The 26,798-nt window shown below is 45.8% G+C and overlaps 1 protein-coding gene across 3 annotated transcripts; it reads left to right on the top strand.

Annotated features, from left to right (window-relative positions):
* The first annotated feature begins 2,939 nt into the window (after positions 1–2,939).
* On the top strand, positions 2,940–26,538 carry PLA2G6 (phospholipase A2 group VI). Of its 3 annotated transcripts, none has more exons than XM_081928222.1 (17): positions 2,941–3,237; positions 7,516–7,761; positions 8,905–9,120; positions 10,236–10,419; positions 11,418–11,605; positions 12,584–12,680; positions 14,546–14,728; positions 15,487–15,595; positions 16,058–16,195; positions 17,437–17,527; positions 18,300–18,463; positions 19,520–19,670; positions 20,895–21,031; positions 22,226–22,380; positions 22,726–22,893; positions 23,640–23,713; positions 25,881–26,538. In XM_081928222.1, the coding sequence occupies exons 2-17, from the start codon at positions 7,553–7,555 to the stop codon at positions 26,023–26,025; spliced, it is 2,409 nt and encodes an 802-aa protein (XP_081784348.1). In that variant the 5' UTR covers positions 2,941–3,237; positions 7,516–7,552; the 3' UTR covers positions 26,026–26,538. The 3 variants fall into 3 exon arrangements, with proteins under 3 accessions (XP_081784350.1, XP_081784348.1, XP_081784349.1); XM_081928223.1 differs by having other exon boundaries at positions 2,941–3,209; XM_081928224.1 differs by lacking the exon at positions 16,058–16,195 and having other exon boundaries at positions 2,940–3,237.
* The last annotated feature ends 260 nt before the right edge of the window (positions 26,539–26,798 follow it).

The following is a 26,798-nucleotide window of genomic DNA, read 5'->3' on the forward strand; positions in this document are numbered from 1 at the left end:
TCGCTTTGCTGGCTGAGGGAGCCGGCGTACATGTGGCCAGCATGACTATGCTGCTTCTGGTGAACCAGAGCAGCACACGGAAACACTGTTTACCTTCCCTCCAGAGTGGTACCTATTTATCTACTTGCACTTTGTGCTTTTGAACTGCTAGGTTGGCAGGAGCAGGGACCGAACAACGGGAGCTCACCCCGTCGCGGGGATTTGAACTGCTGACCTTCTGATTGGCAAGCCCTAGCACTGTGCAGTAGTTTATTTTTTAAAGGATTTCCAGTATTTATTACTAAAAGATTTATACGAGTCATGCCCTGAAATGGTCTCAGAACCCCTTTAACTTCCTAAATATTTCAGTCTCTGATGATAATAAGACTTCAGATCACTGCTTTCATCAGTGTTCTCTTGGGGGAGGAAGAGGATTAAAGTAAGAGTTCATTCTGCTAGTCTCTCACACCCTCACCAAATGACAACCCAGGATTTGGAAGCAGGAATGGAGCAGTGGCTATCTGGGCGGACATCTGGTCTCCTAAACCTGCTTGCACCCGGGTCTGCCTCACCTATGGACAGCCCTTTAAAAAATGCCTGATTTGAAACCAGCCCAACCAGTTCTGTTGACTGATAGCAAGCCAGGTAATTTGTTTTTTTAAAGCATCACTCTTACACAACAGGAACATTCATTTTGAGATATGAATGCATATGCAAGTGAACATTGGCTTATTTAGTAGATAGGGGAGATCTCAGCTGCAAATCTTGGCTGCAACTTGACAGACCAGCTGCAGCCGGAGGCACGTGCACTAATTAGTTATTGTTATTAATAATACTTAACATAATTATTTAAATGTATACAATTGTCTATCAATAAATATTTCCTGGGTGGCATATATCAAAAAACTGGAGGGCAAGTAATCTTAGTGACTTGACACTAATAACTAAAGTGAATTAGAATGACATGCCACATTTAATCAAGTGCCAAATATGCATTAAAAAGTCTTACCCCTTTTATAACACTTTAACCATCCTGATTATTACTATTATTATTAATCAAACTTCTATACAAAACTTCATCCAAAGATCACAGGGCGGTTTACAACATAAAAATACAAAATGAAAACACAAAATACATACCATTGCAACCACCACCACCAATAACCCCCTCTCACAGCACTTTTAAAAGGCCATAGATTGTTTAATCAGTTATATAGTTACTACATAACACAGATTAGAACCAAATACACTCTACTGCCACCTGTCTCTTGGTCCTTTTCTGGTCTCTGCTGCAGAAATGAAAAGTCTCCAGGAAAAGTCAACTAGTGGAAGGTGGGAGAGCAGAGAGGTCTCATTCCCTCTCCCCCAGTCTCTCACTAGTGCCTGCAAATGCCTTCTCCTTCTTTCCTGGGCTCCCTGCCAAGAACAGTTTGCACTTGTTCAAAATGTATTGCTCTGGGGAGACCCCCCCCCCCGGAGTGAGTGCTTTGCTGAGAGGCAGTGACTTCTGGAACTATGACCACCAACCACCCCATGGACCACAACTAAGTGCACAGCTTGTTCATTGTAAGCTGGTGTGCACCATCCTAGTATAGGTTAATGAAACTTCCAGGTTTTCAGTGGATAAAATACTGAGTAAAAAGGACTTCAGCATTTAAACCCCCCCCACCTTGTTTATTATTATTTTATACTGCTGAAAGACTTTGCTGTTAAGTATGCAGCTTTCAAATTACCTCAGGTTAGCAGAAAGAGCAAAGGGTGCTTAAATGTAAACATCTTTATTTTAAAAGGTTTCTTTTTATTATTATTTAAATGTCTATATCACCCTTCTTCTGAACATCACAGGACAGTTTGCAATCTTCTGATTTTCACGGTAGGAGAAAAATTGCAGACATAAATTCACCTGGTCTCTGCATAGCTCAGCAATCGGAAGTATGTATGTATGTATGTATGTATGTATAAGACACCATTAACTATTAGCTTACAGTCCAAGTATTTGATAAGAAATCCAGCAGATTCTGTTTACAACAGATGCTACACAAATGGCTCTGGGAAGTTTATAAGCAAGGCATGAAGGCAACAACCCTCCCATCTTATTTCATCTCGGGGATCTAGTCTTCAGCGGTACACTGCCTTTGATGATGGAGGTTCCATTTAGTTTAAGTTTATTTCAATGTGTGGTGAGTTTTGGGGGTTAAATGGATTTCGAGGCCCCACGCCCAACTGTAAGAGTGAACAGGTGTACCTTAGCCAGAGTCGTGTGAATTTAGGGAGGCGAAACTGCATCCTCCTTGCTTTTTTTGGACTCCAAGTCCTCCACACCTAAGGGAGGATCTTGTCTCACAATTTTTGTTCGTTGGTTGGCAGAGTTTAATACATTGGTACCTTGGTTTACAACCATAATCCGTTCCGGAGGTCCGGTTGTAAACCAAAACAGGTTGTAACCCAAAGTGTGCCAATGGGGCCTCCAAAAAAGGGGGGGGGTTGGAATCCCCCCCAAAAGGGGGTTGTAATCCAAAAAAAGGGTCACGCACTTCCAGGTTTGACGTGGTTGTAATCCAAAACAGTAGCAAACCAAGGTACCACTGTAGGAGAAACAAGGCGTGGTTCCTTCACTGCAAGGCACCCTCCTTGCGCCTCATTATTTAGGCTGAAATGCTAACCCCTGCTACCTGGGAGTAAGCCCCAGTGAAACCAGTAGGACTTGATTCTGAGTAGACTGGGCTAAAATGGTCCTGTTAGTATTAAGGGAAGGGGCTGATGCTGGAATATTCTGTGTGTGTTTCACATTATGCAACAGGTTCTTATGCCGTCTTCATACTTTGAAGACCAGTATATGATTCTCCCCGCCCTCCGGCTCTTGTTTAAGAAGCCTCCTCCTCCCTTTTTTATTTTCTAATAAGTGAACACTTGACAGTTAAAACTGTCACTTTAAAGGCGGGCAAAGGGCAACAGCGAGAGCGTGCGCCACTCTTTGCCCCTTCACAAAGATGGCGGCGGCGTCCCAACCGCGCCATCAGATGCCCGAGGCAAAGATGGCCGCTCCGCCTCCTTAACGTCGAGACGCAATGGCCGCACGCACGCAACTGCGTCGCCTTCGGATCCTTTGGCTAGCCAAGCGATGAGGTGATCGACTAAGCGGCGGGGAGGAGTCGTTCCGACGGGTTGTGGTTGGCAGAGCGTTGATCACGTGAGACTGTCGGAATTTGTTCGCGGAAGTAGTAGTTGGGGTGAGTACAGTAGTGGCTAATTGAAGAGGTGAGTGAGTCCAAGTCTTAGAGGACAGGGGAAGGGTAGATCTCTCTTCTGCGTGTTTCGTAGTCCTTAAAATGTGAGTCTTAGTGGCTTAATAAAGGCTCTTGGGTAGATAAGCAAGGGGGGTGGGGAAGCTCCCCTTTCTGCTTTATTTTCTGCTGCGATCGCCCATTGCACTTCTTTTCCATACCCCACCTTTAAACCAGAACCCCAGGAACTAGGTGCAAAAGACATCAGTTTTACAATTCGCCTCTGACCACATTCTGAGTCCGGGCATTTGCTCCCAGTGCCAGAACTGAACTGAGCTCACAGTCGTTTCACACAAAAGCCCACGCGTGATTATAACACTCATCATTTCAGCAGCCCAGTTTAGGTAGAAAAAGTCGTTGCTGCTGTTAAACAATTGAGCAGCCATTCAACAGGTGAGGTTTTCCTGGCCTTCATAAACAGTTGTATCTTGGTGGAAATCTGCATGCCCAGCAGCTGCTAAAGGCAAAGGAACCCTGCCAGAAAAATAAGGTGATATCCCCCCATGTGCTGTGTGTAATTGAGTGGAAGACGTAAAGCTTAAAGCCTTCCATATTTTTGAAGTGTTTTTGAAGAGTTGTGATCAGATAGCTACTTGATGTGACCAAAAAGCTTGAACTTATAACCAACCTTTTTATATCTGTTAGTTGAATTTCACATTCACTTTAGGAATATGCACACTTTCTTCATCAGGTAGAACCTATGCAATGCTGCATTTCATCTTGGAATATAATACAAGAGATGTCATGTACAGTTTCTTAAAAAAGTTAAGTACAGGAAATCTGTGATAGTACAGCTCTGATGGGTTTCAAAAGGTAATGCTCTACTTCTGCTGGAAAATTGGTTTGTTGCACAGTGGAAGACAGATTCACATATGCAAGAGTTGGAAACTATGTTAAGATCTCCAGACTTTGAGCACAGTGTAAGGTCCACAGGAAAATGTGATTTCAGGGGCTCTGAATTGCCATATTGAAAACATGAGCATGGTTCAGTACTGTAAAGAAAAGCGTAAGAGTCGGGCAAATGGAAATGTCAGAGACATTAAAACGGCACCTTTTCTGAAAGTTGGTGGAAGGAAGTAACAAAACGGAAGTTACTTTAAAATTCCAAAGTTTGCAAAAAAAAATTCTTTGTTGGTTTTTAATATGATTGAATTGGCTTTCTGTTCCTTTCCTCCTTCTATATGTATTTATATTGTGAATATAAATACATTATATTGCTTCTCTTGCTTGCCTTTTCTATCTCCTGGAGGTGAAACCATGAAAAAAGAAAGACTGAATGCAAAAATGTTAGATTGCTTATTCTCGTTATCTGTTTGTCAGCCCACCTCTCGGTCAATGTTAAGGGGCAAGTTTTGCCATCTTCCCTACTTTGTACGAATACAACAGCTGTTTGTGTACATGTCAGTTTAAACATACTATCTACTTTGGGTGAACCCTAGCTATTATTTTAAATAAAGACTTCATATCTCAATAGCTCTAACCCTTCATCTTCAGTTCTTTTTCTTGGTCACTCTAACATGCAGTGGTGTGGGACAAAATCTTAATGAGCATAAACTTACTTGCCATTTTCCTTTACACACTCAAAAGTGAATTGGAGAAAGTACAAACCAAGCATACAAAAATGAACAACTGGAACACTGCTTAGACTTAATAATTAAGCAATATATAAATGCCTTAAATAAATAAAATCTTCAGTTGTTAGTGGAAAGAATATAAATGTGTCTCCTTACAGATCAGCCTAGGTGGAGTGTTAATAAAGTAGCCTCCAATATGTTGAAGATATATAATGAATTGTTGCCTTTCCCTTACATCAGGAATTTATGAAACATGTGGCCCTCTAGATCTAGTTGAACTCTAAATCCCATGAGCCCCAGCCAGCAGTGCCAATGGTCAGAGGTGATTGGAGTTGTAGTTCAACAGTATCAGGAGGGCCACAGGTTCTGCATCCCGGCAGTAGGGAATATGATATTCCTCTGTCATGTGATGAGAGAAAATGCCAGCTGCTGAACTACACAGAATTTCAATTGTGCTTAGCACAATAAGCAGGATAAATACACTGTGCACAAACTAGTTTTATAAGAGAGGTATAGGAACTAGCTGGAGGATTTCTTCTTGGTGGACTACTAATTGAGCTATAATGATTCTAGACTTGTAGCTAGGATTTCCAAATTGCAAGCCAAGTACTATTGTACTAAATCAGGAACGGAGTACTTGTGGCCCTTAAGATGTTATTGGGCTCCCATCGTCCCAACCACTGGTCGTATGGGGTGCCTCTAGTATTTTCTTGCCCACTACTCTACATGTCTTGGGTTCTCCACCCTGCTCACAAAAGTAGACACCAATTTGCATAAACTTTGTATATGCTTTGTGTCGTATTCAAATTTATATCCTGTTTTGTTGATTGGGTGGAGGACTCAAAAATAAATCTGTGGCTGCACACCAAGTAATAAGATATTTGACCAGCTGAATGTCAGCAGGTTTAACCTGCTGAATTTCTGCTTGCCATGCAGTTGTTGAAAGACAAGAGCACCCTGCTTAATGCCAACCCTAAACCGTGCAAATAATTCTAGTTTCATGAGATGTAAACTTTTATGTTACAGTAGGTCTTTCATTCAAGATTCAGTTAAAAAGCAAACAGTGTTTTTAAACAGCATTTTTTGTGGTTTTTTAAAATTATACCTCTTAATAATTAGAGCAGTGTTATTAGCCTAGGTCAAACAGACAGCCATTCTTTCTTAATTTTTAGGGTTTGTATCTTTCACACAAATATACCCATTTAAGTGTTCACTGCAACAGCCCAAGAATGCACCTATTTTCCTTCATGGGAAATCAATTAATCACCCCTTCCATCACATTGCTGCTACATTAGCTTAACAGTCCCTCCTGTATTTCTCTAAAAACAAAACAAAAACACACCAAGAAACTGTGTAACAACAATGGACTACATGCCATAGCAACGTTGTTGTATGCTACTTTCTCTCAGCCCCTCAGTATTAGTACAGCAACACTGGGATACTTTGTAGGCCCGATATAATCGATGCTTTCTCAGTCACACAGAGATGCCTGTCCACCCACTGGCAATATGAAAATACTAATTATGGATTTTATTTGCATTTTTTGGGAAATGTTTACATACAGAAGAAACAAGAATTTTAAATGCGTGAAACTGAACCTGAGTTAGAAAGGGCACAAACTCCTTGCCTTTGCTTCTGCTTAGTCACAGCTGTGCTAAAACTCTGGATTTTTTTTCACTGGGCAATAATCACTTCCCTACCAGGAAAGATGTAAAAACAGTTTCAGAATAAGTCAAGAAATCCCCTCAGAACTAACAAAGCAGCTCTTCTCTATTGTCTAAATTTAGAATAAAACTTGTCTGTGACCCAGACATCGTCCTCTTACCCCACTGTTTTGAGAAGGGATCTACTGGGTCCTGTTGAAGCTGTTTTGGGGTCTTCTCCTTGGGTTTCTATGAGTAACCCCATCAAGAGTGAGCAGCTTCCTATCTATCCAGTCTAGGGAACCAGCCACTAACAGTGCCTCAGACTTATATGGATTGAGCTTCAGTTTCTTGGCTCTCATCCAGTTTATTACCGAGGCAAGACAGTGGTCCAACACATTCACTGCCACATGGCAGTGTCATCAACATATTGCTGACAGTGTAATCGAAAGCTCTGGATGACCCCCACTCAGCGGTTTCATGTAGATGTTAAACAGCATGGGGGATAAAATCGAACCCTGAGGAACCCCACATTGAAGGCTCCACAGTGCTGAAGAGCACTCCCCAAATGACTATCCAAGTAGGACCAGAACCACCACAAAGCAGGTCCACTCACCCCTAACTCAGACAGCTGGTCAATGGTATCAGAAGCCACTGAGAGATTAAGGAGACATAACAAGGAAACTTTTTTCCTGTCTCTCTTCTGACAGAGGTGCTCCTAATCTAATTTAATGGGATGAGTTACATTCTTGAATTTAGGGATGGGAATGTTATCAGGCAATGGAATAGATTTGCAGTTCTTTCAAATTTATTATTTTAATCACGTATTTTTGCTGTTTTTTTAAGAATAAAAACATTTTATCATACTTGGCTATCTATAGATCTGTAGATATCTTTATTTTAAAAGGTAGCGTAGAAGTCTATTCAATATTAAAAACGTTTTTTAAAAACCAGGAAAATGATTATGCTGAGGAGAAGATTCATTCAGTGTATGATGATGGCATTATCTGAATTTGAACTTTGATCTTTCCACAGCCTTGAACGAAGATAGCTTGCACTATTTTTTAAAGACATGCAGTTCTTTGGTCGGCTTATGAACACTTTAAACAATGTCACCGGCTTGTTTTCAAACCCTTTCCGGATCAAGGAGGTATCTCTGGCGGACTATTCATCTCTGAAACGTGTGAAGTCTGAAGATAGGATAGTGCTGTATGAAAAAAGTTCATCTCACTCTTGGGAGTGCCTTCTTCTTAACCCCAATAATGAAAAAGTTGCTTTCCGGTGAGTGGCAGGGAGACCTTGTTTAATTTTAGCTTCAATCTGTTCCTTAGACCTTAAGAAACTCTGATATAAAACCTCTTCCTAGTAGGAGAGGGTGAAATTGAGGGTGGATTGGGAAGAAAGGGGATCAAGGGGACTATGCAGGAATGAGGGAACATTCCTATAATAGCATAGGTTTTCATGGTTACTGTCCACCAGGCACTTGAGAGAGCCAGTGTGGAGTAGTGGTTAAGAGTAGTAGACTCATAATCTGGTGAACCGGGTTTGTGTCTCCGCTCCTCCACATGCAGCTGCTGGGTGACCTTGGGCTAGTCATACTTCTTGAAGTCTCTCAGCCTCACTCACCTCACAGAGTGTTTGTTGTGGGGGAGGAAGGGAAAGGAGAATGTTAGCCGCTTTGAGACTCCTTCGGGTAGTGATAAAGTGGGATATCAAATCCAAACTTCTCTTCTTCTTCTTCTTCTTCTTCTTCTTCTTCTTCTTCTTCTTCTTCTTCTTCTTCTTCTTGAAGGGTTATAGGTTAGGCAGGTGGGGTGGAGGACAGCGATGGCTGGTGACTATTGGGTCTGGTAGGGTGGAAGGCAGGGAGACCAGAGCCAATGACAGGCAGAGGCAAGTAATTTCAGTTTGGTCGCCATCATCCTTCCTGCTGAGTTCTGCAAGGGCAACCCCAAGACTAGGGAGGAGAAAGCTGGCAGAGAGACCCACCCCCTGGAGTTGTTGTAAGTAGGAAGGCAAGCAGGCTGGCTGAATTGGAAGGGACCACGAGCCTCATCTAGTCCAACCTCCTGCAATGCAGGAATCTTTCCCCAATGTGGGGCTTGAACCCACAACCATGAGATTAACAGGCTTCTTCTCTACCGACTGAACTATCCCTCAGCTGTGTTTTGGTTCTTCTCTTTAAACCTTCTGGAGAGGGTATAAAATTGTCCTGTTCCATTAGGACTTTTGACTGCTAAGTTTGAGTGAAGTCAAATATTTTGCAGCAGCAGCAGCAGCAAAACATTAATAATTCTTGCTGATTGACTGGGGTTGTGGGTGTTTATGGTCTTGCATATTCTTAATTGTTTTAATCTTTGTTGCGAGCCCCACCGCAAGCCGGAGAAGCAGGCTCTAATCTTTCTAAGTAAATTCCTTCTGTAGGCTCTTCCAGGTAGACCACGAAGGATTTGCCCTTGAGCACTACGAGCTGTACGCAAAGAAGTTGCGCCCCTTCTATGAGAGTTCCCACAATCCTTTGCAGCTGGAGGTTTTGCAGCAACTGACAGACTGTTTTCGCAGCCACCCTAGCTGGTCGCTGGCTCATGTAGCGGTAGAGGTTGGGCTCCTGGAGAGCTTCCGTCACAATCACATCCTGAGGTATGAGAGCTTGGGCTCCTTCTAACGGGGAATGACTTATATTGCAAACTTAGTTTAGGGCATTTCAAATGGGAGTCTGGCGGCCATCTTAAAGCCACTTGCAAATCTCCCCTCCTCTCCTTTTAAGCCCCCAAACTCAGAGGCTTAAAAGGGAACCACGGGGAAACTTGGAAAACTGACTATTGTTCTAACAGGGATGGGGTTTTAACTTGGTTGGGTCCTGTTTTGTTTGGAGGGTGGGGTTGTTTTAAATTGTTTTTAAACGTCAAGTTGTATTTTTTGGCCGGAGTATTGTTTCCCAATGTGGGGTGCACACCCCACAGGGGGGCAATTTTATTTTTAAGAGTGGCAATTTGAGAATGAGTTATTAACAGTTAATGGCTTTATAGTCTTCCTCAACGTGAATAAATAAGAATTATATGTTGCAGGGGGAAAGGGCATCAGGATTTTAGAGATGCTTAGGTGGGGCATGGCCAAAAAAAGGTTGGGAACCACTGGTTTAGGGGCTTTTGTTGGGGAGTGTACTGTTTATTACTGTGTATACATTAGTATTGTTAATTGTTTATTTTATTATGTGCTTTGTGTTTAGATTAAACTTATTGTATATTTTATGCTTCATATATGGTACCTTTGTGTTGTCAACCACCCTGAGACCTATGGATATAGGGCTCCTCTTTTAACTTTCTGAGATTGAGTACTTAAAAGGGGAGCTGGGATAGACTTGCAAAATGGACAGGTGGGTGTCCCTGCCCATTTGTTAAACTTGGCCCTTGAGGCAGAACCTGGTAAGGATCACGCCTGTGGATCCCGAAAAGTCCCTGCTCTAATGATTGATTTCAGTGGCTCTGGCTTGTCCTATTGGAATTGAACAGGGCAGGGGTGGCAGTTCCTCCAGTCACTGATCTTACCCTATATCCTAGATGGTAATCTTTCCTAGAGCACTGAATACCTGCTATATTGGAAGCGCAGCAGTGGTAGAATTTGGTTTGCTGTTCCACAAAGTAACGTTAATGAGCTTTTCGAAGCAAACCGTTTTGGGTGGGTGTATGCGATTCTGGCTGGTTTTGCGCTTGGGCCTGGCGGTGTGCCCAGAATGCCTCCATCTTGCATTGCAGCTGCATAAACAGCAACAGCGGTGATAATGAATGCACTCCGGTGCACTTGGCCTGCCAAAAGGGAGACATGGAGTGCCTGCGGGAGCTGGTGGAGCAGTGCCATGCCCGTCTCGATGTCACGGACAAAAATGGAGATACCGTCTTCCACTACTCTGTCCGAGGGAACAACCCTGAGATCATAGAGGTGAGGATGTTAACAGAGAAAGGTAGGTTTCCTGGTAGAAAGAAGAAAATGAAGGGAAGGGTGCAGAAGCAGAGGAAACAGGAACTTTCCATGTCTGGAGAAGCTGGAGAGAGACTGTTCCCTATGAGTTTATGGGACTTTCCTTGCAGAGTCAGTGTTGTGCAGTGTTTAGAGTGTTAGACTAGGACCTGGGAGACTGGGGTTTGAATCCCCACTTGGCCATGAAGCTCACTGTGTGACCTTGGACCAGTCACTCCCTCTCAGCCTAACCTACCTCACAGGGTTGTGGGGAGGATTAAAGGAGAAAGGGTAGAGCCATATATGTCACCTTGAGCTCCTTAGGTGAAAAAAGGTGGGATATAAATGCAGTAAGTAAGTGGTTCCTAACCGGTGGTCTGTGGACCCAGAGGGTCCATGTAAGCCACCTGGGGGTCCATATCCATCAACTGTCTGGAACTTCCTGTTTTGGTGGGCTGTGCTCTCATGGGAGAGCACTGTGTCCAAAATCGTGTGAGAGCACGGCACCCCAAAGCACACACTTTGGGTTATGTGCTTTCTTGTGGGTCACGTGACTTGTGCAGGAGCGTGGCCGGAAAACGTCTGGCCTTGTTTTGCTCTGGTGACACCATTCCCATAACAAAAAAAATATCGGTGAGATATCAACTTTTTCCAAGTAGGGGGTCCATGGCTTGGCTGTTGAAAAGTGGGGTCCATAGTACTTAGCTAATAGGGAACTACTGTGATAAATAAATGAAATGAAAAGAATGGGCAAAACTATGCATTATGAGGCACACATGAGATTCCCAGTCCCTTGCTTGCCCCATAGTTCTGGTGTCTGTGTTTGTGTGTAGATGCGCTTGAGTGAAGGGTTAGATAGTGGCCCTTGCCCATTCACCAGTTTTCTTCTCTACACAATTTCTGGTCTGGTATTCCTGCTGAGTCATCTTATCCATCCTTCAGAGTCTCCAGACTTGAGTGACATTGTTCAATTGTTGCAGCTCATGGGCAAGAGGTCAACTGCCGCTTTGGACCACGTGAATGACGAAGGAAAGAGCCCTTTGCACCTGGCCTGCCAACTGGGCAAAGAAGATGCCGTTCATGCTCTTTTGAAGGTCAATGCTAAGTGCAGCAACATGGGAGCACTCGGCTACCCCATCCACATTGCCATGAAACACTCCCAGAAAAGGTATGTTTGCTTTTTTCATTTGGATAAGAGCGCTAGAATTTTTAAATATTTTTTTTGCTAATAACTATATTTTTGCATTAACTATATTTTTATTCCCCTTCACCCTACTTCCTCCCAAAAGAGCCCAAGGTGGCGAGCAAGGAAACAAGGCCAAAATCTGAAACAGATTTAAACATAAACCACCTTTTCTCACAACAAATATGTTTTGGAGTTGCCTGAAGAAATGGCAATGTTCACGCCACACATTTAAAGCACTGTGGGGCCACTTTAAACAGTCATGGCTTCCCCCAAAGAATTCTGGGAGCTGTAGTTTGTGAAGGGTGCTGGGAGTTGTTAGGAGACAGCTGCCCCACCCCTGATTTAACAGTACAATATTAAAAGGATACATGATTGAACCGTAAAGGTAAAGGGACCCCTGACCATTAGGTCCAGTTGTGACCGACTCTGGGGTTGCAGCGCTCATCTCGCTTTATTGGCCGAGGGAGCTGGCGTACAGCTTCCGGGTCATGTGGCCAGCATTACTAAGCTGCTTCTGGCAAACCAGAGCAGCGCACGGAAACGTCGTTTACCTTCCCGCTGGAGCGGTACCTATTTATCTACTTTGCTTTCGAACTGCTAGGTTGGCAGGAGCTGGGACAGAGCAACGGGAGCTCACCATGTCGCGGGGATTTGAACCGCCGACCTTCTGATCGCCAAGTCCTGGGCTCTGTAGTTTAACCCACAGCACCACCAGCGTCTCCTGATTGAATCACGGAGTGGGCTTAAACTTGGACTGGTTTTCCTTGGAGCCATTGCTGGCACACCTGCCACTTCCAAGGCACCGTGCTTCCCTCTTGTTTTGCATGTGCACACCTGCAGGCTGGTTAATGGAGCCTTGGAAGTGTCCCCTACCTACTGAATATTCAGGGATCCAGGCAGTTAGTGGGCAGGTGTTTGTCGTATCCCTTCATTCTTTTCCTTCTTGTTCTTCTCTTCCAGATGTGCTCAGGCCCTTCTTGATAAGGAGATCAGCCAGATACAGCTGCTAGACCCACGCTATGGAGCAACGCCGCTCCACTGGGCCAGAAATGCTGATGTAAGCGGGTAGTCTGCTAGCTGGCCAGACATCTTTGCTTTAAAGAGTCTTGCTTTCCTGGTCATGCCTCCACAAAGAGCTCCTTTCCATTCCCCATCTCTGACCTTCTGACCTGTGTAGGCTTGCTGGCTCCTGGGTCTTTAATACCTGCATGACACTAAGATGCTTCGGAGGGGATGCTAAAAGCAGCCTTCCCCATCTTGACCTTGTTGGGCTGCAACTTCCATCTGCCCCTGCCAGCATGGGTTGATGGGAGTCATAGTCCAAATAATCTGGAGAGCATCCGTTCCACATGGACCTGCTTATCCTCTTCCTGACCTCTCTAGCTGGAGTCCTCCTGCAGTGGCGACTGTGGAGAGTAATAGGGGTTCTGTTGCAGCAGACATTCTGTGGAATTGCCTCCCAAGGGAGTCTGACCCTTTTTTTCATTTTTAGAAGGACAATAAAGATATTAATCAACACGGCATTTAGAGGTAGTTAGGGAACTTGGGTGGCATTTTTATTAACTGGTTGCTCTCGCTGCCAGTATTGTCATTATTTTGAGGGCTTTGTTTGAGTTGGTTTTTAGCGTTCCATTTGTAAACTGATTTTTGCTCAATTGTATGACACTCCCCATCTGACTCCCAGTCTCTGGTGATTGGTTTGAGAACAGCAACCTTAAAATAAAACATGCAAGAATCATAAATATAACACAGAACCAGCTTCTTCAGAGTCCAATGCCAGCTGAAAAAAATTACTTTCATTGTTTTATGAGACAGAAGAAGAGAAGCAAGGGAGCAAGGATGCTCAAAGTGGATATTACAGGCCATAGGACTGAAATGTTTCTAAGTATTTAACTTAATTTTTTCCTTACATAAACGTAACAGTTAGAGTAAATATTTTGGTGTGCCTGAAATCTAAAATATTTATCTCCATACAAGCACTGTAGTGCTTTTATCAGCACAGAGAGAAGTCATCTGATTTCTTTAGCCTTGTGGAGCTTTGGGTATTAAGTTCTCTACAGGGCTGTACTGCGGGAGTTTGCAAACATAAACAGCCTCAAAATTGTACAAAATAGATTTCTAAGACAAGCCCATGGCTGCAAACCCCCCGCCCCCAATAATACAGGCTTTCCTGACATAGATAGATAGGACCTTTTACCATTTCCTGCAAAATTAAAATACTGGCTACATTAAATTATACATAAGCTTCCCAGACCCCACTATAAGGAAGCTGGATCTCCTGAAGGACTTTTGTATTAGAAGCCCTTATACAAGGCTACAGTATCCTATGTTACACAAGAGGCAGAGCAAAAGCAAAACAGAATGTGATGAAGCAGAAAGGCACGTGCCAAAGGGTGCAGTTAAGCGGAAAAACTGTATATTGTTATGGTAACTGAGACATTTACTGTGAATTGGATGTCCCTCTTTCTGTTGTGTTGGTTGAGTTTGTAACTCAGAGGGAAGCAGATGGAACCAGCCTTATAAGTGAGAACAATGTGTGAAATGTGTACAATGTCTTTATTGGTGAGATAATGTGTGAATTGAGGCAGGAGCCTTAAACTTATAATTTTTGCGCTTCTATGAGCATGGGTTCATCTTTAAGAGCAATGATTCTTCTCTTTGGCCTTAAATCTAGGGTTTTAAAAATCCTAGGTATCTTCCTTTTAAAATATTTGTTTATTGTTTCAAAAAGAACATAATAAAAAAAACCACAACCCTATTCAAATGCATGCAGCGATTTCTCATTTGTCTAAAAGTATCTTCCCATATGCCCCAGGTACCTTATTCGTTTTATCGTTGAAATAAATCCGACCTCACCTGTCCCGGTGAAGAAGCGCTTGTGATCCAAAGTGTGCCTTTGTGCCTTTCCCCCTTGTCTCCTAGATGACCCGGCTCCTCATTGACTACGGCTGCGAAGTGAACGCCCTCAGCAAGACAGGGGAGTCGGCCCTGCACATCGCTGCCCGGCGGGGGCGCTTTGATTGCACCATGGTGCTGCTGACGCATGGAGCCCTGGCAAATGTGAAAGGGGCAGATGGCAACACCCCACTGCACCTGGCCATGAAGGTGGGCTTCTCATCTGCTGGATGCTTGCTTTTCCCGAACTGAAGGGTGGGGAAGGGGCTGAGAGGAGAGAAGTGCATAACATCTACAGAGAACACCCCCCATTTTTTCCGGTATTCTTCTGTTGTAACAATCTGTTCTGGTTCAATATGTAGACTTAACCCAGGGGTGGGCTACCTTTTCGGCCAGGTGGGCCGGAACCTAATCTCCAAAAGCCCCATGGACCAAGTTTGGTGGGTGGGGCACGGAAGCCCAGCGGTCTGTCACCTGGCATCAATATGACATCAGTGACAGCGGCGCTGCTGAAGGATGTTTCCAGGCGGTTTCAGCGGAACCCGCTTGCAAATGCACTTTAAAGTGAAGGCCACACCTTTCCCTGCCTCCCACTAGGCATCACATACAGCATCAATGGCAGGGCAGGTGGATGTAGTTTGGTGGAAATGACACCCCAGGCCAAATTAGAACCCTTGTGTGCCTATTGAGGCCCATGAGCCAAAGTTTTCTCATCCCTCAATCCTAGCTCCTCAATCTTCCTTTCTTGAATATTTTTGTTTGTCTCTCCGCATGCAACCCATCTAGTTAAAGTGATCCTTTTGCATGAAGAGACTCCCAGAAACCTAGCTATTTGGGTAGGATATATTGGCAGCTCACAGCGTGTTTGCTAAGATGGCCGCCAGGTGGGCATTCCAGCTCAGGAAGCTGAGGCTGGAGGGAGCTCCTGGCAACACGTTTCCCTTTACAAGCTCTTTTCCTCCCTGCAGCAAGACCATCTAGAAATGATCAAGGCCCTCATTGTGTTTGGAGCAGATGTGGATGTCCCCAATGACTTGGGGGAGACACCCGGGTTGTTGGCGGCCAGGATGAGCAAAGGTGAGAGGGGGGACCTGTGGGGAGGGAAAGGGAAGTATGGGAGCTGGGTGGAAGACAATGGTCCAGCACTTCCACTGCCACAGCTACAGGTGTAAAGGAGAAGTAGAGCTGTGTGTCATCGGGATATGGCTGGCAACGTACCCCATAATTCTGGATTTGGAGAATCCCATTTGTGACCTTGTGGCCTCTTGCACAGATTTGTTCTGCCCAGTGGAGGGATGGTGAGAATCTCAGGCCTAAGGAGCACAGCTGTGGCGTAGGATTCTGAGGACCAAGCCACAATCTCAGCGGGTTGCTTAAACCACGCCCCCGTCCCCCCTTGAGGCAACCACCTCCAGCCCTGTGTTTTTTTCAAACCAGGTACATGGGATTAGTCTGACTCACAGCAGGCAGCGGTGACCATTTCCTTTATATTAATGGATTTTCCTCTCTAATGCATGTGACGCTCTCACCATATCAAAGGTGCCAATCGGAAGGTGCTCTTAGACCTGCTGAAAATTGTAGGGATTGACCGCTTCCACCCACCTGGCATATCAGTACCAACTACTTCCACTTCCCAGGAAGGACTACCGCCCCCGAGGAGCACTAACCAAAACCTAGGTAACAGGCTAGCTAGCCCTGTGCTTCTCTCTGTGTCTCTGCTTCACTATCACTGTTTTAGGACCACTTTTTCTTCCAATCTGGAATAACATGTCGGAATAAACGTGAAACTTGAGCACGTGATTGTCTCAGTTGAGGGTTAAACCAAGGTTTCCTGTTGCAGTGCGAATGCGCTGGGGAAACCATGGCCAGTTGCTAATGGCACAGAGCTGGGATTCTTCCTGAAGCTCTATTGCAGGGACAGAGAAGTTGTGGCTTTTCAGATGGTGTTGGCTTCCAGCTCCCCATCAGCTCTTGTTAGCATAGCCAAGGGATGATGGGAGTTAGCTTTGCCATCCCTGTTCTGTGACCACAAACATCTTGACTGTATCAGCTATTTCCCTCTCTTTCTCCTTCCTCTTCTTTTTCTGCTTTGCTATGCTAATATGCTAATATTCCAGAAAGGACCAAATGATGATGTAGCTCCTGGTAAGTGTTTAGGGGAAGCAGGAAGGATTGCTATGTTCAATAGAAGACAGGGTTCCTGTGCCTTTTGATAGGGATGTTTTTAATGATTTAATGGTCATGGCAATGGACTGTGTGCTTGCTACGTATTCCTTTGATACAGCAATTAAAGGTATGAGAACCTTGTCTTCTATTGCATAGGGCCATTGGGGCCGAGACCATATAACACCAGTCTTGAAAGACCTACATTGGCTCCCAGTACGTTTCTGAGCACAATTCAAAGTGTTGGTGCTGACCTTTAAAGCCCTAAATGACCTCGGTCCAGTATACCTGAAGGAGCGTCTCCACCCCCATTGTTCTGCCCGGACGCTGAGGTCCAGCGCCGAGGGCCTTCTGGCGGTTCCCTCATTGCGAGAAGCAAAGCTACAGGGAACCAGGCAGAGGGCCTTCTCGGTAGTGGCGCCCGCCCTGTGGAACGCCCTTCCAGCAGATGTCAAAGCGATAAACAACTACCTGACATGCAGAAGACATCTTAAGGCAGCCCTGTTCAGGGAAGTTTTTAACGTGTGATATTTTACTGTATTTTTGGTTTCTATGGAAGCCGCCCAGAGTGGCTGGGGAGGCCCAGCCAGATGGGCGGGGTATAAATAAATTATTATTATTATTATTATTATTATTATTATTATTAGGGTGAGGGAGAACTCAGTTCCTAAACTCTCAGGTTCCTAGTCTGCTGGACCTGCTTCTAAACATCTTGCTGAACAGAATATCTGCCTTTCTTTTCCTTACCTCCCTAGAATTCCAGGACGTCATTCACGTCTCTACAGCACTTGGTACCTTGCTGAAAAAACAAGATGTGGTCGATCTTGCCACCGAGAGGAAAAAAAGGTAAGTGGGTGCCGTTAGTAAGATGGACTTCATCTAGTCTGCAATGCTCTGTTCCTGATGTGAAAACTGATAAGACTCAGAGAGGAGACCTCGGCTCTGTCTGCATACCATCACAGTAAACCACAGTTAATGGTGCACTTTTAGTGTGCTGATCCAGGAGAAACAAACCAGGATACCTGGCTTAGTGTCATATCTTTATCCAAGGACCAGGGTTTCTTCTGCTCCAAACAAATCATTGGTCTGTAACCCAAGAGCAAACCTTGGCTACAGACCATGGTTGAATTGGAGCAGAAAAAGCCACAATCCTAGGTTCAGCCAGGATTGTTTCTCCCACATGCCAGAAGGAAGAAGTTGCCCCAATTTGGTGCGTTCATGCAAACTATAATGTGTGAATGAGGTCACTGCATGCCCAGAGAGGAGGGCTCCCTACCCTATTTTTTTCCTGCCTTCTTGCATCTTAAGCAGGGAGAGGAAGCTTTCTGGCCCTCCAAACATTGCTGAACTACCAACTCCCATCAGCCCTAGCAAGCACAGGGATGTGTCAGGGATGATGGGCCTTGTAGTTCAGCAACATCTGGAGAGCCAGAGGTTCCCCACACCTGATCCTCAGCATACCTTTCAAGAACTACAGTTCTTCCTCACCTAGGGTAGGGAAGATACTTTGATGGTTAGTATGTTGCCCCATGAGGCACCTGAATCTTAGGAGTGAATATGACCCTGGGAACATTAAACTCCTTCTCTTCTCTCTTCCCTCCCCTCTCTCCTTCTCTAGTCAAGACCGCCTTTTGAGTCTGGATGGTGGGGGTGTCCGGGGCCTGGTGCTCATCCAGTTCCTCATCGCTATAGAAAGAGCTGCAGGGCGTCCCATCCGGGATCTGTTTGACTGGGTCGCTGGGACAAGCACAGGGGGAATCCTGGCAGTGTCTGTTATACTAGGTAAGGAAAGAGCACTCATGTGGGTCCACAGGTGGAGGAGGAAATCTCCCTACCTGGTGTGGGAAGAGTTCTGGAGTGAAAGAGAAAGGATGAGGGTTGGATATCTTCCTGGCCTAAAAGACTGTTCCTGCCATCTGTGAGAGAAGTGGCCCTGACTCACTGTAGCTTTGCCCAGGCTGGGAGATGCTATTGGACTCCCAACTCCCATCAGCCCCTGCATGGCCAAATGCTAAGAATTATGAGTCAAGCAACATCTGGAGGGCACCAGGTTGGAAAAGACCTGATGGATAATTCAAGAAGCAAGGGGTTTGCTTTTCACGAGCGATGGTTGGAAGTGGGATTCGCATTTCTGTCCAAGCTGCCACATGGCAAAGCTGACTGTGTGTACTCTGATCCTAATCTACCCAAATGCTTGCTTTAGTCTGGTTTTACAATGCTTGGGTTTTTGCAGACTTTGCAAATAGGGGAGGTACATAAACCATACCCTGTTCCTTGGTGATTCTGCCCCTTTCCTCTTCCACGTCCTCTCCACTAACCTTTATTCCACTTTTCCTATCCTTTCAGCTGCTTTTGTATATTGCTGCAAAACATGGGTCTTCGTGTTTCCGCAAAAAGTTATTTTCTGGGTTTCCAAGCACTCCAAATGCCCTTCAAACATTATGGAGGGGGAAACAGCACCAGGGCCATCTTACCCATAGGCGCAAGGGGTGTGGGGCACCTAGGCGCCAGGCTTTCAGGGGCACCAGGCTGAGAGTCTGGGGCCCGAGAGTTGAGTCCGGGGAAGAGAGCTGTGGCGGGCTATTCTGCTGTGGGCGGCTCTGTGCTGCGAGTTTGGGGGCGACTGAGCCAGCGAGACGCTGAGGCGGCCAGCCAGCGCTGCCCTCCTGTGTGCCTGGGACTAGGCAATCTGGGGGGGGGGGGTGCCGGGTGGATCTTTGCACCCCAGTGCTGCATATGCTTAAGACAGCCCTGAACAGCACCTGTGTGTGTGTGTGTTTGCACACACGCACACACACACAGGCCTTGGGGTAACACTAATGCCCTTCTGCCTCTCAGGGAAGCCGATGGAATACATGCGCTGCTTGTACTTCCGCATGAAGGATGAGGTGTTTCGAGGGTCGCGGCCCTATGAGTCGGAACCCCTTGAGGAATTCCTGAAGAAGGAGTTTGGAGAGCATACCAAAATGACGGATGTCAAGCAACCCAAGTAAATAAAACAGCAGTGACTGGTGCCCTTTTGCATCTAGTACGGGGGTGGGGGACGACTGTGGGCAGAACTGGACCCATTGATAGGCCGTTCCAAACCAGTGACAGTCCACGCAGACTAATTCTAGTATTGTCCCCGACCCTCCCTCCCTTCTACAAGGATGAAACTAAGAAGAAATCCAACATCCAGGGTGAGTTTTAAGTCAGAAGGCAGGCAGGTGGGGGCTGATTGAGGCCAGACAGAGGCCAGGAGGACAGTGTCTCATTTGTCCTAATGGACTAGACCTCCACTGAGCCAAAACCAGAGGGATGCTGTCTTTGCCCTTTATCATGATGGCTTCCTGATCTCCTGTCCCTGGAGGAGGGAGATCATATCTATGACCATCTGTCTGAGGCAGGACCGGAAAGCACATAACATGGTTTTTAATATTAAAATTTTTATTATGTTTTTATATATGCTGGAAGCCGCTTAGAGCGGCTGGGGCAACCCAGTCAGATGGACGGGGTACAAATAATAAACTTGTTGTTACTCCGCTGACTCTCACCAGGTTTGGGTCACCTCAGTGCCGAGGTGGGAGGATTGCCTGGGGGTGCTGCCTTAAAATCCCATGGGAGAGAGGTGGGATATAAAAATAATATGTGAAGTTGCCATGTGCTGAGTCTATCTAGCCCAGTACAGTGGTACCTTAGGTTAAGAACTTAATTCATTCCGGAGGTCTGTTATTAACCTGAAACTGTTCTTAACCTGAGGTACCACTTTATCTAATGGGGCCTCCCACTGCTGCCGCGCCGCTGGTGTGCGATTTCTGTTCTCATCCTGAGGTAAAGTTTTTAACCCAAGGTACTATTTCTGGGTTAGCAGAGTCTGTAACCTGAAGCGTCTGTAACCCGAGGTACCACTGAGCCCAATCTCCTGTTCAGGCTGCCTCTACAGCATCGCTGACACAGATGGCCAGCTATCTCCAGTGGAGCCTTCACTACCTCCCAAGGAGATGGTTCCATGTCAAACCACTCTTACCATTGGAAATCTCTTCCTTGCGTTCAGCTGGACATTTGCTTCCCTGCCATTTCCACCCACTGGTTCTAGTTCTGTTCTTTGGAGCAACAGATATCCTGAGATCCTTTTACTGGAGATGCCAGGAATTGAACCTGGTACTTTCTGTAGCCTCTTCCCCTTACAACCAAGCTGAAATCTTGTGTCTTCATTCCTCAAAATCCCTTACAGACTCATGTTGACAGCGACGCTATGCGACCGACAGCCTGCTGAGCTCCACCTGTTCCGGAATTACAACCCTCCAGAAGCAAGAGGCAAATCCCGTTACAAGTCGTCGGGTTTGTTTCAAGCGTTGACCAGGCCAGAAGGTAAAAGACTCGCTTGCACAGCACTCTTGTGGAGTCAAGTTGCTTGTTGAAGAAAAGCAAGCCCCTACTCAAGGATACTTCCTTCCCCGTTTTTTGTGTGTGCGTCTCCAAGCAATACTGGTCATATATGTTATGATCTCCATATAGCATTGACCACGTCTTGGGTGAAGTTGGAACAGATCAGTCTCCCTAGCTTGTGTACTTGCACCAAAATAAACCCAGTGCAATTGTGAATGCAACAGTGTACATATTCCTCTCTTCTCAGAGGTTATTTCTGTTCCAAAAAAATAACTTATGGAGCAGGCAATAGTGGCCAGCAGTACTTGGTACCACAGTAGAATCATACCATCCAGTGCGGGTTAAGTGACCCATCCTCTGCTATTCTTTCTCCAACGGTTTAGGTGTAGTCTCAGAAATAGGATTGTGTTCCCTCATTTGTCTGGGCTAAAAATCTACCGATGGATTTATCTTGTATTTTTGGAATCCAGTTGTGCATGTTCCAACCAACATAGTCCCTGCCTTCATTTCACTTTGTGCAGGAAAGGTATTTGTGATGTTGGCTGGCACAGTCAGTCCACTCCTACATTGTGTGTTGTAAATGTGTGCATTCACAGTCGTTCATCCTTTTCTCCACTCTGTCCATGAGCTTTTGCCAGCTGTGTTATAGCATCAGAGTTTGTCTCTTACTCCACTTCTGGCCAGTCTGTTTCATGCTTCTGGTTGTTTCCTGGTCCTTATTTGCTGTTGCCGCCTTTAAAAGGTTTCCTAGGTTGTCAGTGTGAAAGTTCTCTCAACCCTTGGTGTTTGCTTAGTCATTTGGATCTTTCGGCCTCAGCTCTCTCATCTTTCATATGGGGATAATAATGCAGACATGTTTTAGAGATTGTCCTTGTTATGTGGATTATTGAGAGAATGTATGCACATTAAGCTTTTTGAACCTCTAAAGCAGGGATGAGGAACCTGTGAGCCTCTAGATACTGTTGGACTCACATCAGGCCCAGCAGTCATGGCCAGTGGTCAGGAATGATGGGACCTGTAGTCTTGCAGCATCTAGAGGGGCACAGAGTCCCCTCCCTGCCCTCCAGTACTATGTGCATTCTTAGTAGCAACAGATCTTGTTCTAGCAATCAGCTGGATTCACATAGTTTAGTATGTGGAGAGAAAGACACATCTTTCTTTGTTTCCCCCTCACAGATCAGCTGATGTGGCAGGCTGCTCGTTCCAGCGGAGCTGCCCCAACGTATTTTCGGCCCTTTGGACGCTTTCTGGATGGAGGTCTGCTGGCCAACAACCCCACCATGGATGCCATGGCTGAGATCAACGAGTGCAACAAAATCTTAATCCAGAATGTAAGCTTAAGTGGCACTCCTCGTTGCACTTAAAATTCTGGGGGTTGTGGCCCCCTCCTACGGAAGAAGCATTTCCTCCTTTTTCTAAAAGCACCCAGAGCAGCATGCAACATAATCATAGTCAATACAAAGTACAGATGAAAAACAAAAAAACAAAGTACAGTTGGGCAACCAGTTTTTAGCAGCAAATAACACAATGCAGTAAACAAAAACCCTACAACAGCACCAAGTGTAAAATGCTTTGCACACTAAAACTAGGTGTTAATGCTTTAAAATATGACAAAATACAGCTTTAGAATAGGTTCAGCTTTACTAACCGATGATCTTTGCCTTCCATTCATCTAGGGTGAGGGCCACAAGGTGAAAAAGCTGGGAGTGGTGGTCTCTCTCGGGACTGGGAAGGCACCACAGGTCCCTGTGAGCTCAGTGGATGTCTTCCGCCCCTCAAACCCTTGGGAACTGGCCAAGACTGTCTATGGGGCTAAAGAACTGGGCAAGCTGGTGGTGGACTGCGTGAGTATTAGATGTGGATGGATCAGTGGAATGGAACAACCAGATGTTAGCAGAGAACGTCTCCATTTGGTGGGGATGGGAAGGTAGCAATATATTTACCAGCTCAGACTCCCAATACATGTGAAGGAATTGCCTTGTAGGGTTTCAGATGGAGGCATTCACAACCCTGCTTAGAGATGATGGGGACTGGACTGCAAATCAGACATCCTACCACTGATCTCTGGCCCTTCTCCAGATCCTATTATAAGGGTCTCATTGCTAAGGAAAGTCAATTCATTGATTTGGAGGAGCCCTCCCCACCCCAAAATTTTCAACAAAATGTTCTGGGGAAGTGTCAAAGCAACATCTGGAGGGTATCATGCTGGCTAGCCCTGCTTTAATGTGACATGCAAGCACAACCACTGTAGACTCACAAGGACAAATTGGGCTGAAGTGAATGGACTCCGAGGTTTTCTCTTGTAACCTGATCTGCAAGCTGCTGCCACAATACAGACGTTATAATATTATGAATATTATGAAGGCTCTGGGAAAAAAAAAGCCAATTCTGTTTCTACTTAGGGAAAACAGTGCATTTTCTTGTATTCTGCGGCTAAGCTAGAAGCATTGTGTTTAGGAGAAACTTCCCCCTCCAAGCCATATTTGTGCAATGCCGGCTTGTTTTGTCTTAGCCTTCTTTTACCTTGTAGTCCTGGGTATTTGAGTCGTAGGATGGATCACTTCCTAATTGCGTTGATGTCTCTTTGCAGTGCACTGATCCAGATGGGCCGTGTGTGAACCGTGCAAGAGCCTGGTGTGAGATGATAGATGCCCATTATGTCAGGTATAGGACTTGTCTACCTTGATGTTCTGTGCAGGTTGAAAAGAGCATGGCTGGAACCCTCGATTCTCCGGTTCTCAGAGACTCTGCATGGGGTGGGTCCCAGGTTCGATCCCTGGTATCTCCAGTTAAGGGCTGAGAGAGACCCCCCCCTCCCCAAACCCTGTAGAGCCACTGCTGGTCATTGTAGACCACATTTAGCTAGGTGGATCAAAGGTTTGACTCAATGTGAAGCAGCATCCTCTGTTATACTAAACCAGGAGATGGTTAGGATTGTGCCTCTGCTAATTATGTAAGCCAACAGCAGAACCTTATTCAGTGGCTGACTTTGGACCCTCAAATTTCAGCAGCACCCTGTGGCATGTTAACCTCCCTCCCTGCCTCTCACACTTTGTTCTACAGCATTGTTTTGGTGCCCCCTGCAGTGCAACCGCACTAGTCACCCTATCCTAGAACCGTCTCTGCTTTACTTCAGTTGTGGGTTACATTTTGCCTTTCCAGAGCAGCAGTCAGCTGAGGGACTGATTTTATGCAGTCCCTGCAAGCAAGCAAGCAAGCAAGCAAGCAAGCAAGCAAGCAAGCAAGCAAGCAAGCAGACCTCTGGCAAGGATAATCTGTCCCTGCCTTGATAGCCCTCTGAGAGCAGTTGCCCAGTTCATGTAATACAGTGGTACCTCAGGGACATACGCTTCAGGTTACATACGCTACAGGTTACAGACTCCGCTAACCCAGAATTAGTGCTTCAGGTTAAGAACTTTGCTTTGGGATGAGAACAGAAATCGTGCTCCAGTGGCGCAGTGGCAGCAGGAGGCCCCATTAGCTAAAGTGGTGCTTCAGGTTAAGAACAGTTTCAGGTTAAGTACGGACCTCCGGAATGAATTGAGTACTTAACATGAGGTACCACTGTATTCTTATGTAGGGTATATGTGTCTTACGTGTTGACAGTGAAACAGGGCTGCACTTTCAACCCCTCTCCCAGTATCTGGTCTCTTTCCTATAACAGCCACATGTTGCACACTGTTCTCTGCAGCAAAATTCTTAACACAGAAGCCCCTGCTTATATGTAGGGGGTTTGTGCAGTTGGGACACCTGTGCAACACAGGCGAGTCCTTTCCTCACAGCCCTTTTGTGAGGCAGGTTTAGGCCGAGTGAAAGTGCTCTGGGTTGCATTATGTGGAGGTGCCGTCAAGGAGTGAACTTGGAAGCAGGCAGAAAGACTTTGGGGCAGAAGCAGAGTGAGGGCCTCCCGAGTGCAACCATGCTTTTGAAGTAATGTGCATTGCCATCTGAAGAACAGGAAGGAGAAGGAATGTAAAACCATTAAGGCCAGAGTTTAAAATTACCTAACCATGCCAGAGACAGGTGGTCGGTGTTAACTGAGAAGATAAGTCTGGAGAGAAGGGGGAGGGTTTGGGTGAGTCAAGAGCTTAGTCCTTAACTGTGGGGAATGGCTCAGGCTTAAGAACTGGGGCAGGCTTGACGCATTTACGGGGAAAGCCAAAACCCCACTGGCCCCTTCCATCACCTGATGAAGCTACTAAGTCAGCTTGGGCATGTCAGGTAGGAGGTATCTTCCTGGCCAGCTGTATCAGTTGCACCTGAGAGCAAAAGAAAGGAAACTGAAAGCACCGATGTGACTGCATCTGGCAAAATGCCATGGAGTTAAAGATGTCCAAAGAGTTTGCCTGCCAGAGCCCCTGATTTGAGATTGTCGGTGCCTTGCACCCGTTGCACTTTGGGGATCTCTAACTGAATCTCTACTGCACCATAGCACTCTCTTGAGTACAGTGGTACCTCGGGTTAAGTACTTAATTCATTCTGGAGGTCTGTTCTCAACCTGAAACTGTTCTTAACCTGAAGCACCACTTTAGCTAATTGGGCCTCCTGCTGCCGCCGCGCCACCAGAGCATGATTTCTGTTCTTATCCTGAAGCAAAGTTCTTAACCCGAGGTACTATTTCTGGGTTAGCGGAGTCTGTAACCTGAATCGTCTGTAACCTGAAGCGTATGTAACCTGAGGTACCAATGTATTGGGTTTTCTGTCTTGTTTTCCATTGCCTCTGCCTTCTATCTCGGAGACTTGCCTTTTCGTCTCCAGTTGCCAGGCATAGGCCAAACTCTTGCTCTCGTTCCCATCTTGCAACACCCTACCTCATTCTTGGCACCTGCAGGTTCAACCCTCCTTTAGAGCTGGATGTGATGCTGGATGAGGTGAGCGACGTGATCCTGGTGAACCTTCTCTGGGAAACTCAGATGTACATTTTCAAAAACCGGGCAGAATTTCAACAGCTGGTAGATATGCTCCTGGTTCCATGATGCTTTGCAGCTCTGCCACGCCTCCCTGCCGCAGCGACCCTGGATTCTCAGCAAGGAGTGGTAGATTCCACTGGCCTGTGGCTTGCCCCTTCTACTCATGGCAAGAAACCGACTGGAAGAATTGGAGGGCTGCACCCACCGAAACGTCTTTCAGCTTGCCCAGTTCAAGTACTTGCTGTGGCTGCTCTTTCCGGCATACCTGATTCCAGTACACCAGCTGCCGTTATAACTGGAAGGGGCTCACTACGTTTTGCTTGGCTTGTGTGTGGTAACATGGGATCTAACTGACCAGAGTTGAACAATCTCTGCTACTTCTGGGCATATGGGACCAGATGCATTGTCTGACATGCTGGGTTTGACTAACGTGCCTTTCTGTCCAAAATTACACATGAGCAGTTAAAACAAATTGAATTGCTTGTTTCTCTCCCCCATGCCCTTTCCTGGTTGTTTTTTTGCTTCCTTCTTCCTGGTTCCTCCTCGCTTGATCTGAGTGGCCGGCAGATGCCACCAGCAGAGATGTGGAAGGCTTCTTCTCCCCGCTTATGAAGAACTTCCTTAACCAGAATAAACAGTGTAGAGGGGGTAAAAAATTAAACCGAGTTAGCGAGGAGACTTTTAGTTGTCACATCCAATGGCCAGGCACACATTCCAGTGTCTGTTTTTTCCTGTTCTCCTATAGATTTGTTTCCTTACTAGATTCATCCCCCCCCATCAGTGCTGCTGCCTCCCCCCCAAAAAAGTGCTGCTAACAATAACCTATTGGCTCAGTTTGC

This window comes from Podarcis melisellensis (assembly GCF_964234715.1).
Source record: "Podarcis melisellensis genome assembly, chromosome: 10".
NCBI lineage: Eukaryota > Metazoa > Chordata > Lepidosauria > Squamata > Lacertidae > Podarcis > Podarcis melisellensis.

Coding starts and splice junctions, on each gene's coding strand:
- PLA2G6 (XM_081928222.1), top strand. CDS start 7,553: ATGCAGTTCTTTGGTCGGCTTATGAACACTTTAAACAATGTCACCGGC. Junction 12,681..14,545: donor ACTGGGCCAGAAATGCTGAT/GTAAGCGGGTAG, acceptor CTTGTCTCCTAG/ATGACCCGGCTCCTCATTGA. Junction 23,714..25,880: donor ATAGATGCCCATTATGTCAG/GTATAGGACTTG, acceptor TGGCACCTGCAG/GTTCAACCCTCCTTTAGAGC.